Source organism: Parasteatoda tepidariorum, chromosome 6 (genome assembly GCF_043381705.1).
Source record: "Parasteatoda tepidariorum isolate YZ-2023 chromosome 6, CAS_Ptep_4.0, whole genome shotgun sequence".
NCBI lineage: Eukaryota > Metazoa > Arthropoda > Arachnida > Araneae > Theridiidae > Parasteatoda > Parasteatoda tepidariorum.
In genome coordinates this window covers 93,561,295-93,576,298 of record NC_092209.1, presented here as the reverse complement: position 1 = coordinate 93,576,298, position 15,004 = coordinate 93,561,295, and the positions used below count along the sequence as shown (strand labels likewise).

Sequence of the window (15,004 nt, the reverse complement as noted above, 5' to 3'; positions counted from 1 at the left end):
CGATGTTCAAACTTTTTTAATTTTCTTTAGTATTATTTTTTTAATATATTTTTCAGTATTTTAAAGTGAAAAATGTGTTCTGTATATAAAAATATCTATTTTTTCTTTGGGAAATAGCGAATAATAGCTAATAAACGGATAAATTTCGGTATAATTTTTATTTATTTTATTTTATACTATTTTTTTAACTTCTTTTTCAATATTTTAAAGCGAATAAAGTGTTCTATATATGAAAGGAATTATTTTTCTTTGTTCAAGAGCGATTAATGACTGAAAAAGGGACAAAAGTCGTATCAGGAGGCACCACACATCACACCCCGTAAATCCCTATAATATTAACCTATAAATTATATATAATATTAACCTATAATATAACTATATAATATTAACCTATAATCTTTTTGGCGGAGGATATTTTTCTAGCCAAATTTATCGTATCATCAACGTTCTACTTAACAGAAAATAAGAGTAAGACATGTTTGCAAGTTGTTGTTTTGTTTGCGGGAAACGGAAGTTTTTGGAGTGATGGGTTAAATTTCAAAATCTTTTTTTTTTTTTCCTTGAGTGGTGGGAATAATTATCAAATTTTTCTTTTTAGTGGGGAATATTTTTTCCTGCTATGTCTATTAGATCTTCAATTCAAAATTTACATAATAAGAAAATTACATTTATAAACAGTGCATTTGTTGAACTAAAGTATTTGTTTAAATTTTTTGGAGAGATTTTTAAAAAAATCTTTTTAGGTGGAGCACTTCAATTTACGAAAAAAGCTAGCGACTGCAGCAGTTACTCTGCTTTCAATCACTGAATAAATCTTATAGCTGAAATTATTCCAGTTTTTATATCAGCGCCGCGATGGCTCAGGGATTAGAGCGTTCGCCTTCCACTGATGCGAACGGGTTCGAATCCCAGCGAAGGCCGGTCGATATGAACACCCATCCCGCTTGTACCGACCACAGTGCTGGCGTGAAATATCTTCAGTGGTAGGCGGATTATGGGCCAGAGTCTCTTTGCCGTCAGGCTAATCGTGGGAGGTTCTCGTGGTCTTCCTCTCCGTGTAACGCAAATGCAGGTTAGTTCCATCAAAAAGTCCTCGGCGAAGGCAAATTTTCTTCCAACACTTGATCCAGGAGTTCCCTTGTCTTCTGGACTGGGTTCAAAATGACAAGGCTGCGGAGTTGAACATCAGTAGTCGTAAACCCAAAAATTGGGTCGGCTGTTCAACGACGGTTATGAAACACGAAAAAGGTTTTATATATCAGAAATATACTGGATACCAGGCCTTACCCGGCAAAATTTTCATTATTACCAGATCCCGGAAAAGGAATTTTCCTACCCAGTACCAGGTGTACATAGATCCATTTTTTTTTTGTCCAAATTTATCGGCTTTGATTTTGTCTAGATACTGGAAGATGGCTGCTTCTTTGAATGTTGAACCCATTCAATAACGAAGCATACGAGAAAATATGCTTGTTGCTACATTCCATGCTATAGATGGTTTTAAAAATTGGTATATGTATTTACTTTGAAGTAGAAATTTCAAAATTATTACAAAGAAAATGGGGGGNAATTATAAATGGGAAATTACTTTAATATTCATTTTAAGTTAATGAAATCATAATGATTAAAATTTAATGTTAACTGTAAAAAATACGATATATGTGCGCATTACTCTTACAGTAAATTTGCTTTCGGATTTGAAACAGCAATCCGAAACATTCATTATTATAATGTTATCAATAATTTAACATTATTAAAGATTAATTTCTTACTAAATAAAAGCATATCTATGCTAAAATCGTGACACTTGTTTTAACAAAATTTGATGTATAAGTTTTTTGAAGTTTATTTTAAAAACGAGTAAAACTTTTTTAAGTTTTACCTAACTAAACAAAGACTTAATAATAAGCATTTAATTGCATTTTCAATATAAGTTGATGTACATTTATATTTAAAAGAATCGTGTCTATACAAAGTTGGCTAATAATAATTTTAAACTAAATTTTTGCTAGAAAGCATGTATAATAATTCATAAATTCATTTTCCAATCAGTCTGATTAACGTTTTCCTGCCGTCGGGCTAACCATGTGAAGTTTTCGGGACATGTTGCGCAAAAACACGTTAGTTTCACTGAAAAAGTTTTTTTTATGAAAGCAAATTTGTTATTATTATTATTTTTTTTTGCTAGATGTAGGAGTTAATTTAACTTATAAGGGTTCAAAAACATTAGCATACGGATGTGTATCTAATAACCCAACAAAGAATGATAAATCACAGGAATAAAAATTTAAGAAAGAAAAAAAAAAGAAAGCAGATTTATTGAAATTGTATAACTTAAAAACTGTTCTCCTGATTTCGTTTAAATTTTGAATTTCATCATCTGAAATTGCATAATTTAAAACAATAGAAAAATTTGTATACCTTACAAATCCAAATTTTTTTCTTTTTTACTGAAATTATCATTGGACAAATAAATTTCATAATAATATGTTGTTTTTCTTTTGATTCGCTTAAAAAATTTCCGACATATTTAGTAAGCAAATTAATAAATTCTCTATGTAGGCAAAAAATTAAATTAACATTAAGGGACCCAGTCCCGAATTTTGACAGCTTTCCTGAGTTATATTTGAACCCTATTTTCACGATTGCGGCTTCCACAAACTAATGAAAATTGCATCTAATTTAATAAATAACACGAAAACTACAAAACTATTTCAGAACCATGCAAAAATCAGTTCTTTCTCTTCGTTCTCTATATAAAAGAAAAGGTCTGTACAACTCAAGAACGGAAATACAGATTTGGGTTCTGTTTTTTTTTTTTATTTGGTAAATTTTATTTTTATGAAGTGGTTTGTGAAGAATCACCTCTCTCGGGCGTCATTTAGTTTGCGCGTAATAAAGAAGCTGACGAAATTCCATTGCTGGANACAAAACTATTTCAGAACCATGCAAAAATCAGTTCTTTCTCTTCGTTCTCTATATAAAAGAAAAGGTCTGTACAACTCAAGAACGGAAATACAGATTTGGGTTCTGACAATAATAACGAAATTCCATTGCTGGAACCCATTGTTACAGATTTAACTTTCTTTAATATTTTTTTGAATGGCTTCATAAACTGACGAGCCGTTTCTTGAATCATTTTGAGATAGTTTCCAATTCATATTCAATTATTCGTATGAAATATTGCAAAACAGGGAAATAGCATCCCCATAATTTAAAAACAAGTAATAATAAAAATAATAAACTTAAAGTCAATTCCAACTTAGGTCAACGAAGAAAAATTTTATTTTATTTTATCAAATAATAGCAATTTCTTCTCCCATAAAAAACTAAAATTAATTAATTAAATTTAATGAATGAATTCATATTTGAAAAAACTGCATTAACGTCAAGTGTCATCCACTACAAGTTCAAAAAAAAAAATGTTTTTGAACTTGAATAGATGGAGAAAAAGTATTTTATTTAACGATTGAACATTTGAACAAGATATAGAGAGGTGAAATAATTGTAGGAATTGAAAAAAAAATCTTTCGGATAGATCTGAAAAAAGTTAAATAAAGCTGGTTGACAATCAAAAGTCCATTTTAATTACCAATTTAAAGTGTGACTATGAAAACTGATTCGAACGGTTCAGCGTAAAGACATGCATGATTTAGTTCAAATCGAATTATTAACTGTTTTGGATCCGTTATTTATAACAGTAAAAGTTTGTTTCATTTTGAAGAAGGAAAAAGAAAAAACTTACAAATAAAAGTCTTCGTCTCGCAAAAGAAGGATTTAATTGCTAACACAACGATAATGAACAACGATAATTGGGTATAATATGAAAAAAACACAACTACTTCGATTTAGTAGGAACAACATATGACGCAATGCTAAACGAATTTAATTTAGTTGTTGTTTATTTAGTTATTGTTATTAGTAGTTGCTGTTATTTGTTTTAGTTGTTGTTGTTTATTTAGTTGTATTTAGTTTCAATAACTTTTCTTTATAATGCAATAAAATCTGGCGAGCAGCTATTTAAACGATCGAACACTTCGTTTGTTTATTTTTGGCTTGAAGTTAGGTTCGCAGAAAATGCCGTTCATGGGTTAAATTTAGTAGGAACAACACAACCTGTGACGTAGGCTATATTATACCCAATTGGATACCTGCAAGTGACGTAGCGTGGATCCCGATTGGTTGTTGAAACATGGCATTTGTTTACGTCAGCAACTGTTCTTTCCATTCTATTTTGAGTAAGCCAAGCCCATCAAGTATCAGTTCTCTTTAGCGACACATTCTAAATTCTTTCACAAAGATTCTTTCTCGAAAATTTAAATTCTTTCACTATATATTTGGTCAGAGACTTAACACAAAGACAGGCACGAAGCCATGTGAACAAACAAATTATGCATGGGAGTTGCCAGGTACGCAAAACAAAAATGTATCACGGTTACAATAAAATACATAAACAAATAAATCTACGTTAAGTAAAAGAAGTAGACGAGAAATAATTATATTTCAACACATTCGATGTGCGATACGGCTCTGATAGTTCATTAACATTCTAAATTATGTAGAGAAGCTTTGCCCATCTTTAATACGCCATTTTGCTGATAAAGATTAGGTGGCTCTGACATACTTGAAATTCTACTTAATAAAAAAGGCGGATCAGCTGGTCACCGGCTAGTAAACTGTAAAAATTAATAAGATTTGTTTATACATGTACAGCTGAAAACAAATTCTTAAATGCTAAAAGCGATAACAAGTTCCTACTCTTTAAGCGTCATTATTCAAATATATTAGGCTTATGTTTAAAATGCTGGATTTTGCAAAATTATCAGCTGGTTTTTTTTTAAAAAAAATCCCTCATATATAAATGTATTGCAGACGATTAGATATAAAATTTAATTTACTTTTGATAATTAAATAAAATAAATTCTTCAAGAATTGCAAATATCTTAATAAATAAATTCTTAATTGCTAATTGTCAGTATTCAAATGATACTGTTAGGATTTATCAGTTGATTTATGATGGGATAATATTTTCTCACTTCATTCAATGTATTGCAGACGATTAGGTAAAAAATATAAGCTTCTTTTGTTAATTAGGTATACTATAGCCTACGTCACAGATCGTGTTATTCCTACTAAATTTAACTAGTAAACAGCATTTTCTGCGAACCTGATTTCTAGCAACAAGTAAAAGCATCAAACGAAGTGTCTTGTTATAAGTCGCTACTCGCCAGGTTGGAATTGTATTAGTCTAGTTCCTTTGGAAATAATTTATATTGTTGTTTTACCGAAGTTTATGAATTTAGTAAGCATATTTAAAACTCAGTTTATTAATTAAACTAAAAGGTAAATGTTATTCCTAGTAAGTGGAAGTAGTTGTGCTTTTTTCAACCCAATTGAAATTAAATCAAATTCGTTGATAATGCCAATACTTCAATGAAACAAATCGCATCGGTAATGAAGTTCTGAACTTAATCTTTTCAGTTTATGATCTTTCTTCGTGATACCTATCTTCCAACAGAGAGAAAGAAAAAAAGTTCCTTACGAGTTTAGTGACCCAAAGAAAAACAATGCAAGGTCAAGAAAAAGAGAATAAGTAAGAAAACATGAAAGAAGAAGCATTATGAAATTCTTACAAAAGTGTTTTGTAGGTTCTTTTTACTATTTTATTTTATTTACTTTTCGGACATGCAATTAATTAAGTTGTCTAATACCTTAAAATAACATGTCTGAAAACGTTCTGTATTGTTCTACAAGTTTTCTTGTCCTTAGACTTCAATGTTTCTGCTCTGTTTAATAAATTGCAAAGAAATGTTCTTTAAACATTGTTGGCCGTCCTGTTTGTCTTAACCTAAAATATAGAAAAGCTATTTAAAAGTGAGAATACTTTGAAAACATTTTAACATAGAATTCTCAACGAAATTTTGAATTCGTACTTCAAATTCTGTATTTCAAAATAGGTGTAAAATTAAATTAAGTTACCAGCGAGTCCTGGGGAAACTAAATATATTCGAAAAGGGAAATAAGATTAAAAAGTAGCTAAAATTTTTTTACAAAACTTACAACTAATGCAGAAAAACTAATTCGTATTTAAGAGAGTGTTTTACAATATATTTTCTATTTTATTTGAAAAAAAAATTAAATTAAAAATGATTTTGAAAATACATTATTCTTACAATCTTTTGCTTTAATATTCTTGTTTTTTCTCACATTTTAAAATATTTAAAAAAAAAAAAATGACACGGTCAATAGAGAGCCAATTTTTCTATTTTTTTAATAGATAATTTGAAAGATAAATTATTAATATTACAGGCGGAATCGTTAAAAACTTCTGCTATCGAGTTTAAAGATATATTTTATAAAAGGACCTAAATCTAAAGCTTAAATTGATCCAAGGTATATTTTATTGTCTATTTAATATAAATAATATCTGGTAATCTAATTCACTAACAAACTAACCAAATTTGGCGAAAAATGTGGAATAACAATTTTGGGTTAAAGGAATGATTGCATCTCACTTTTGACCTGAATCAGATAAATGATAAAATGCGATATCAGCTCCAGCTATGCACTCAATTTGTGCGTTTTGGGATAAATTATAAGAAGAAGAAAAAAAAAGCCTAAAATTATTTTTCGATATACACGGCGCACAAGCAAGTCTGTATCCCCACCCTCTTAACTTTCGAACGTGAATGGTATCTAGTTTCAGTAAAATGGCTTTGCTCCACAAGATGTGCCATCTAATAAAATAAAACTGAATAAGCCGTTTCGATAAGGTCGCGAAATAGGGAAAAAATAGAATAACCAAGTTGTATGAAATCAATGATTTAGTACGGATTAAGAACAATTAGAACGCGCGTTTCTTTGTTTTCCATGACAATTTTCGGTTAACACCATAAAAAAGGATGGCTACATAACATTTTCTACTTTCCAAAATTATGTTTTATAGAAAGGGTAATTTTGAGGTGATCTATGCTCCCGACTTTGCTCGTAAAATTGTTGTCACTAAATAATTTTTTTAATTAAAAGTTTTACAAATATTTATGGATTTTTATGAGTACTTTCGTAAAACAAGATACATTCTCTAGAAAATTGTTCCAAATCCCCAAAGAAAAAAGTTCAGCGGCGTTATATCAGGTGATCTGGGTGGCCAAGGAATTGGACCTCCTCGCCCAATCCATCTTCCTGGAAAATGGTCATTCAAAGAACTACGAACGATGATATCCCAATGAAGTGGTGCACCATCTTGTTGCAAAAAGACATGTGGCTGAAGCTCTTCTTGTTGTGGAAATACGAAGTTTTCCAACATGTCTACGTATACGACTGATGAGACCGTCTTTTCTGTAAAAAAGAAAGGCCCAATGACTCGGTCGTGCATTAGTCCACACCACACATTAACCTTTGGGGAATCCCTTTGTGTCTCACGGTATTCATGGGGGTTTTCAGATCTCCATACGCCGCTGGATTTTTTTCTTTGGGGATTTATAAAGGACAATGTTTACAGGAGGATCGTGTCGAACATTGATGACCCAAAAGTCAGAATTACAACCGTAATAGCTTCTGTGGATGCCGACATGCTTGCCGCTACCTGGCGTGAAATTGACTATCGACTTGATATTCTCCGTGCGACGATGGGGGCACACGTGGAAGTTCATTGACAAGGGTCATGAAATTCAATTAGTCTATCTAACCATTTATGTTATTAATTTTAATCTATCTTTATTATTTTATGAGTTATCAAACATTAAAATGGGTCCGGGACTTTATAAACACCCTGTCTAATGAGCCATAAGCTCACCTATCGCAGAACTCGAATGTAATTCACATACCTATGAAAATGGTTACTATTTTCTTTTTAGATACTTAACACTAACTGCACATAAGGCCGCGATGTCTTAGTGGGTGAAACACTGAACTGTCCTTGTGAAGGACAGGGGTTCGATCCCAGTTACGGCTTAAAGCGCATGCAATTTCAGATCGATGTCTACTAGCTTGTCTGAGAGTAAAGCGGCCTGTGCGCAATGTCGACCACATTACCATTTGCTTTAAAAATTGTCGAGTTCTAAATTCCCCGATTCCACTGACCACAACGGGCTGCTGCTGGAATGTTTCACTTTTTTATTGTACACACATTCTTTTTTGACAGCAGCTTAATTACAATTAAAGAACTTAAACGAAGAAAGAGTTTTGTTACTGATGTTTATATTTTCATCCGTTAGAAGAAAACATAAATAACGAAACAAAAAAATTCATACAATTATAATATGATTGCGGTGCCTTTAGGCAATTTTAAATCATGCAAGGGTGCCATAACTTAGAAAAAGTTTGGAAACCGCTGATCTATCCTATAAATACAGCACCGAGTTTTCGAATTCATATTTTTTAATTTATAAAAGGAGAACTGTAACTTATTATGTAGATGTACGGCTATATATATTTTATTGGATCATTATTTTTTGCATTTTATAGACTTCTTATTAGTTCAATAATAATCAGAAACAAAGAAAACAATTTGTCTTTACCACGTAACAAAGTGAAATAGTCTTTCACACCAGCAAACGCAGACGATAAGGAAAAGTTAGTTAAATAAAATAAAAGATTCAAACCCGGAAAGTCGAGCGAACTTCGACGGTGAGCGCGATCCATCAGTTTAGTTGGAACAATAGACACATGATACAAGGAAAAGTCGAGAAATTATGAAAAATTATTAAGGAAAGTAACAGTATTTGGTCGCTAAGTTTTGATTTATTTATAGGTAAACAATTATGATCAAAATGTCAAAAAGTAATCAAGCGAATCAAAACTTTATGGATGTTATTTTATCTCATTTTTCCTACGATACATTTTTCACTATAATTTGCTATGTGTTTTATCAAATTGTATAGATTTCAACTTTTGATTTAAAAAAAACGGAATAAAACAAAAATTTCACGAAACTATGCTTTTCGAATATACTGAATAAGAGAAATAACAAACAATTTTTTGACCGATAAAAAACGCAGGACACATCAGTTTCGAAAGAAAGAATAGAGGGAAAGACGATATAATAGCTCTAGATTTTATTGAAATTTTTTTTTTCTCTTTTTAAAAAAACGCAGTTTTTAAAATAGTAATTTATTTTCTTTTTTAGTTTTGTGTGTGCCAGTTCCTGTACGTTGAAAGGTAGAAGAAATTTTAATTGAGGATAAATTCTATTCGGTGATAAAATGGCGATATAAATCCTGCTTAATAGCGGGGAAGGAAAGAATATAACCTTGTATTGTCCTCATATGCAGAGTACTTGTGATTTCAGCACTCTATTAAAGTGCTCAAATCAGTTTTCTAGATTTATTGACTATCTAGAATCTAGTTAGTTGGAAAATGGTTGAAATTCTTAACTGACGATAAATACTGATTATAGCAGTCAGAAACGAGTAAGACTAGCATCATTATCAGGCGCGGTGATCCAATATAGGTTTAGTTGGCCGAAAATCGGTTTGAAATTTTGATAGCAAGATTCCCAATATGACAAACACGAAAACAAAAGGCAGTAAAAATGTGTAGGCGATGTAAATAAAATTGAAATTTTTTAAATTTATATACATATAAGGCAATGACTATAACATATGTTATATACAACAGCGTATATAATTATAGAAGAAATTTTTGTATTAATAATGGGAAAATCAAAATCACTCAATTTTGAAAGTCCCCCCACCCCCGAGATAATTTTTGTAATAAATAAATATCTTGTATATGTCCTTGTTGAGAATTATAACCTTATCGTATTAATATATTTTGATGGGTATAAAAAAGTAAACATAATTTAGTCATCAGCTGTAAAATTTAAATTTTAGAAAACTCATGTTCGGAAAATTTTGCACAAGTGTCACGTAATCTTTTTGCAGCCGTGTTCCTAGCTTCTTATAAATCTAAATTCTGATATTTTTATTTCGCTTTCATTCGGTTTCGCGAGTGTGAGAGTGAAATCTAGCAGTCGAAATTTTGACTTCTTTCTGATTGGCTAGAGCACTGACAACTCCGCTGGAGCCGAATGGAAATGTAAATTGTAATCATTTCCATACCTCAACAAGCAAAATGTATCACGATATTATCGCTATCATCAATCAAAATTTAGATCACATTCCAACAAGTTAGAGTACTCAAATCTCAACTGGAGCTCTGTGCCTGATGGTAATGCAATGTTCAGTTATATCTTGACAGCTTAAAGTAAAATATATCGTCAATTCAAATTTCGACCACTTTTTAAATAACTTATAAGTTAAAAATCAATTTTTTAAAAAAAAACTGCAACTTGGTGATTGTCAGTATAAAAATAAATGTATTGTGAAAGATAAATTAATAGAAAACACAATAGTCACACAAACATACTTTTTATTAGAGAAACACATATTTCAATTTTAGCTGTTTCAGAATTGTGCAAGCATACACTTTACATGTAGTTTAGATAACTCAAATAGTTAAGTTTACTAAGGAAAAAAAATCAATCCTCCAAAGTCATTAACATACTGAATTCAAATATTAAAAATTATAACATACATATTAAAACATACATATTTTTTGAGGGAAAAACAAATTATAATGTGATAATAAACAGACATTTAAAAAAATAAATATTCCTTAAATTACTGAAATATAAGTATTGAATTGCCAATTGCTAGGCAACAAAAATAGATTTTTAAATGCAATTACAAAACTTATTTATTTATAATGAAACAATTAATAAAAAACACAATTGATTATTAATAAAATTTTTTTATAACTTTTATAAGGAATGAAATGGTAAAAAAAATACAAACATAAACCTGAAATTAAAAGTATTCACACAAAATTGAATTAATTATGAATCTGGATATTAATTTGAATAAATTTCTAAAAAAAGATAAAACTAAAAAAGGTCAACAGCGAATACAGGTTAAGAGTAGCTAAAAATGCTTAGGTTTTTTATTCGTAATAATAATAGAAGAAAAAAAAATACTAATTAATCCATTTTAAAAGTTACTAATTTTTAATATAAAACTTCATAGGCTATTTGATATCTCTATTTTGAATGCAAACTCTTAGATTAGATGCCCCTGAAAAGAAAAGAGTGCAATTATGCAATATCTGGGGGAGATAAAAACAACTTATTTAAAAGGAAAAAAACATTGGAACCATATTTAGTCATAAAATTGTATTATTTCCCACAAAAAATCTTGAAGATTTAAGACGTCATTATTAAACCTGTTTCAACTATTTTTTTGTAAAACAAGTAAATGAAACAAAGCATTTATTTGCTAATATAATTAAAATTGAAATAATACTAATATTAAAGATTTAAAAGTTAAGTGTACTTTGTTGTAAAAAGCATCCTTTAATTGTTGCCTCCTTTGGTTTTTCCTCTGCATGACACTGCATACTAATTAAGCCAAATGTTAAGTTTGCAGCTAGATTATTATAATACTACAGTTAAAAAATTATATTCACACCACAGTGAACTATTACAAAAATTATTATCACAATGAGAATATCCTAATATATTATTATTAGGGATGTTTTTTTAGCGAACATCATTCCCATAAAAAAATGTTAAAAAACTGTTTCAATTGCATGAAAAAACAAATAACTAATAAAAAGAAAAGATTGAGATAATTATTATCTCAAATGAATAAAAGTCGTCGCGGGTGTAACATTGAAATCAAAAAGTATTTACAGTATTCTCTCGATATCTCGAAAATCTTGCTACGTCAATACATATTTTCTTCCTTTGAATAATATATCCACCTCATGTTAATTCGAATTCCGATATCAAAGAGTTTCTTCTAATATATTTTTCTACACTTTTTAGAACATATTTAGTTCTGAGCTTGTTATCTCGAAAACTCGCTACCTGGAAAATTTTTTAGCGCCCCTTCAACTTCGAGATGTCGGAAGAATACTGTATAATAAATCTGATAAATTTGCTTCAAAATAAAGTCAAACCATTGAAATATATATTCGATGCAATATCACAGAGATATGCAAAGGGGAGAAAAACAATATTAAGTGAAACTAATAAATATTTAAAAAAAAAAATAATAAAAGAATACAAATTGTACCAGTTGGCAGTATGACTACAAATTAAAAGTTTAAGAAGTAATTCTTTTAATAATAGCAATAATAAAAAAATTTCCAAAAAATAGGAAATGTGGAATATTTGCTTGATATTAAAAATAAATTAAAAACAAATCATAACTAAGTACAAAACTAGAATAAAATTTAAAAAAAAAAATTGAAAGAGAAATGATTTTCAATGCTGTAAAACAACGTGTTTGTTATTCATTTATATGCATATAAAACATATTGCCCAAACCATTTAGAATCACGTTGGCAATAAAAATAACAATGGAATCAACAAAAATAGGTGCTTGTCATTTAACCATTGAATGCATTTTTTCATAAGAAGCAACAATTGACAAAGATTTTGCTTAAATAACGCCAAACTCATCAGACACTTAATTTAAAGAGCTAAGTGAATGAATGACATTTTAACTTTTCAGATATATTTAATTTCACAACACTGAATATTTTATCAAATCTTTAAATTTCACAGATACACTATAGAAGCGACTATCGTTCAGTATTTTTGAAGTGAAAAAGGTTTTAAGAGCACTGGACAACAAGCAGTTGAAACGTACTTCTTTTTTAACCGCTTCTCTGAGTTTACTCGAGTTTGTATAGATTGCAAATATTTATTATCCCGAGATAACTCGGGCGTAGCAGAATTTGTAAGTACGTTTCGTTTTATCACGTTTTTACTCAGTCAGAAACAAACAAACAAACAAAAAAAAATAATAATCATCTGCTGTGATTGGAAGTTTGCCAAGTTTTGGTGTTGGATTGCACACGTGTTTTGTGCTATTTTATATAAGATGGTTGCTGAATTTACATTGGAAAAAAAAAAGGGTAAAATAATGTCGTATCCCTTCACTGGTGTTTGGAAAGAAATACTCAAACTGATGGTAAATTAAATATTTTTTTACACACAAGAAAAATTAAAATTTCAACTTAAAACTTGCGTATTAGGTTTCGTTTTAGTTCCTTGTATTTATTAATGAAATTAAAAAAAAAAATCGTTGATTTTTTTTCAAAACAATTTGTAAGGAAAGCGCTTAATAGCAAATAAAATACCAAGAATACGAATGCTAAGAATTTAAATTAGTGTAGATTCCACAAACAGAAAGGACAAGTTAAAAAAAAAAAAATCCTCATCATCATTTCCAATTGTCAAACTTTATAGGTAATTTATTCAAATGTACCCTCATTCACTCATCCCTTGAACTGTACTGAGAGAAGTCAGCCAAAGTTACTTCACATAACAAAAGCATTCAAAGGAATCACCACGCAGAAAGGGGCCATAGTTACTTCACCAAATGCACAAAAGTAGTTATACAGTAATATAAAATAATATCACATTTTCTTTTAGATTGCAAAAAAATCAGATATCTTCATATAAGTGACACCCTATTCAAAGCAAAGTGTCCACAAGCCATTTTTTTTAATATTTAAATTCAAAAACAAGCTCACTATATACAATACAAGTCGTCAACAAATAATGAACATTTAAAGAGTCTCGTCGATTAACCTCACAGCTAAATTTTTGGTAAATATTTACAATCAGCAGGTGCACATCTCTGGTAAAATTCTTTTTATATTTAAATATATAACTAGCAAAAACCACTAGTGTGTGCAGAAAGAGATCAAAAGAATGGTCTCTAAGTATTCTAAAAATAAACTATATGCTGTAATATGGGGGAATAGGATGCAGCTTTAACGGGGTGTGTCTCGGCTTCGTAATTGGTCTGTGCTAGCTGTTTTCGATCGCATGCTCATCAAATTACTTTTCACCTAAAAGAATACACACATTATATTAGTTAGAGTAAATAAATAAACTTTAAAAATTGGTATTCAAAACATAACATGACATTAGAATTTTTCAAGTGAGTATTTTAGGGTGTACTAAATTCAACCCTAAAGTTGAAAGCTAAATATTGAAGTACTAGTCCTTCAGACTGAACATTATGAAACAAAAGGAACAGCTTTAACATTAACCGGTCAGATGACTGCTCGAGAATTTTTGTATCGAAAATGCGCTTGTCGTCTTATCGATTTTGCACATTTGAATTCATGACTTTTTCTAAAAATTATATGCAGTTAATATTCTATTATTATTGGTGTTTTGTTTGTTTCAAATAATTCCTGTCGTATTCCTATTTCGATTACAACCGGTCATTTGACCGGGAGAACAATTTATTGCTTTATAATGTTACTGGACCTGAAATGACGATGTAATGAACGTTCAACGTATTGCAATGAATTAGTTGCACATATCTGCAAAGACTGTTGCGTAGTTAGTTCAATCAGAATGACTGTGAATTCTAATTTCAAGAAAGTACATAAAATTTTAGATGGGCATAAGAAAAAGTGACAATTATAATTATAAAGAATAATAGAAATAATAATAATTAGAAAAAATATGTTTGCGGAAAATGTACAACGGAAACACCCTGTATATGTAAAAAAATATGTTGAGTAATGACTTAAAAATTCTTATTCTTTGTGTTTGTAACACATAAAAATAACCAATATACAATTTTGTTTGATTATAATGAAGATTTTTCAAAATTTCCTTCCTAACATTCATATTTCATACATTCTATAAAGAAACATCAAGTTCGGTCATTTGACCGGCTATGGCAGAAATAGGTATATATTAAGTGATATGTTTAGAGTTAATGAACAACGAAAAAAAAAATAAATAAATTAATAGCTACAGAAATTTATTGTAAAAATAACATCCATGAATAACATTTAAGTTGGTATTAGAGCTACTGACTACTAGTTGAAGATATTAGCAACTGCAGTAACATTCAGAAATTGATTTATTATCCGACTTTATGACAAAAGTAAGATGCATTAAATGATACAATTTCCAAAAATATTTTGTCCACAGCATTTTACTTTTTGGGGTGAAGAGCTATTTAATTTA

At 29.7% G+C, this 15,004-nt stretch overlaps 1 protein-coding gene across 1 annotated transcript in view; it reads right to left on the bottom strand.

Moving 5' to 3' along the window:
* Window positions 1-10,354: 10,354 nt before the first annotated feature.
* Window positions 10,355-15,004, bottom strand: part of LOC107443907 (kinesin light chain) — a 75,382-nt gene continuing 70,732 nt past the window's right edge. The window contains exon 15 of the mRNA XM_071182884.1: window positions 10,355-13,863. Within this exon, the coding sequence (XP_071038985.1) occupies window positions 13,786-13,863 (78 nt within the window). The 3' untranslated portion in view covers window positions 10,355-13,785. The remainder of the gene's footprint in view (window positions 13,864-15,004) is intronic.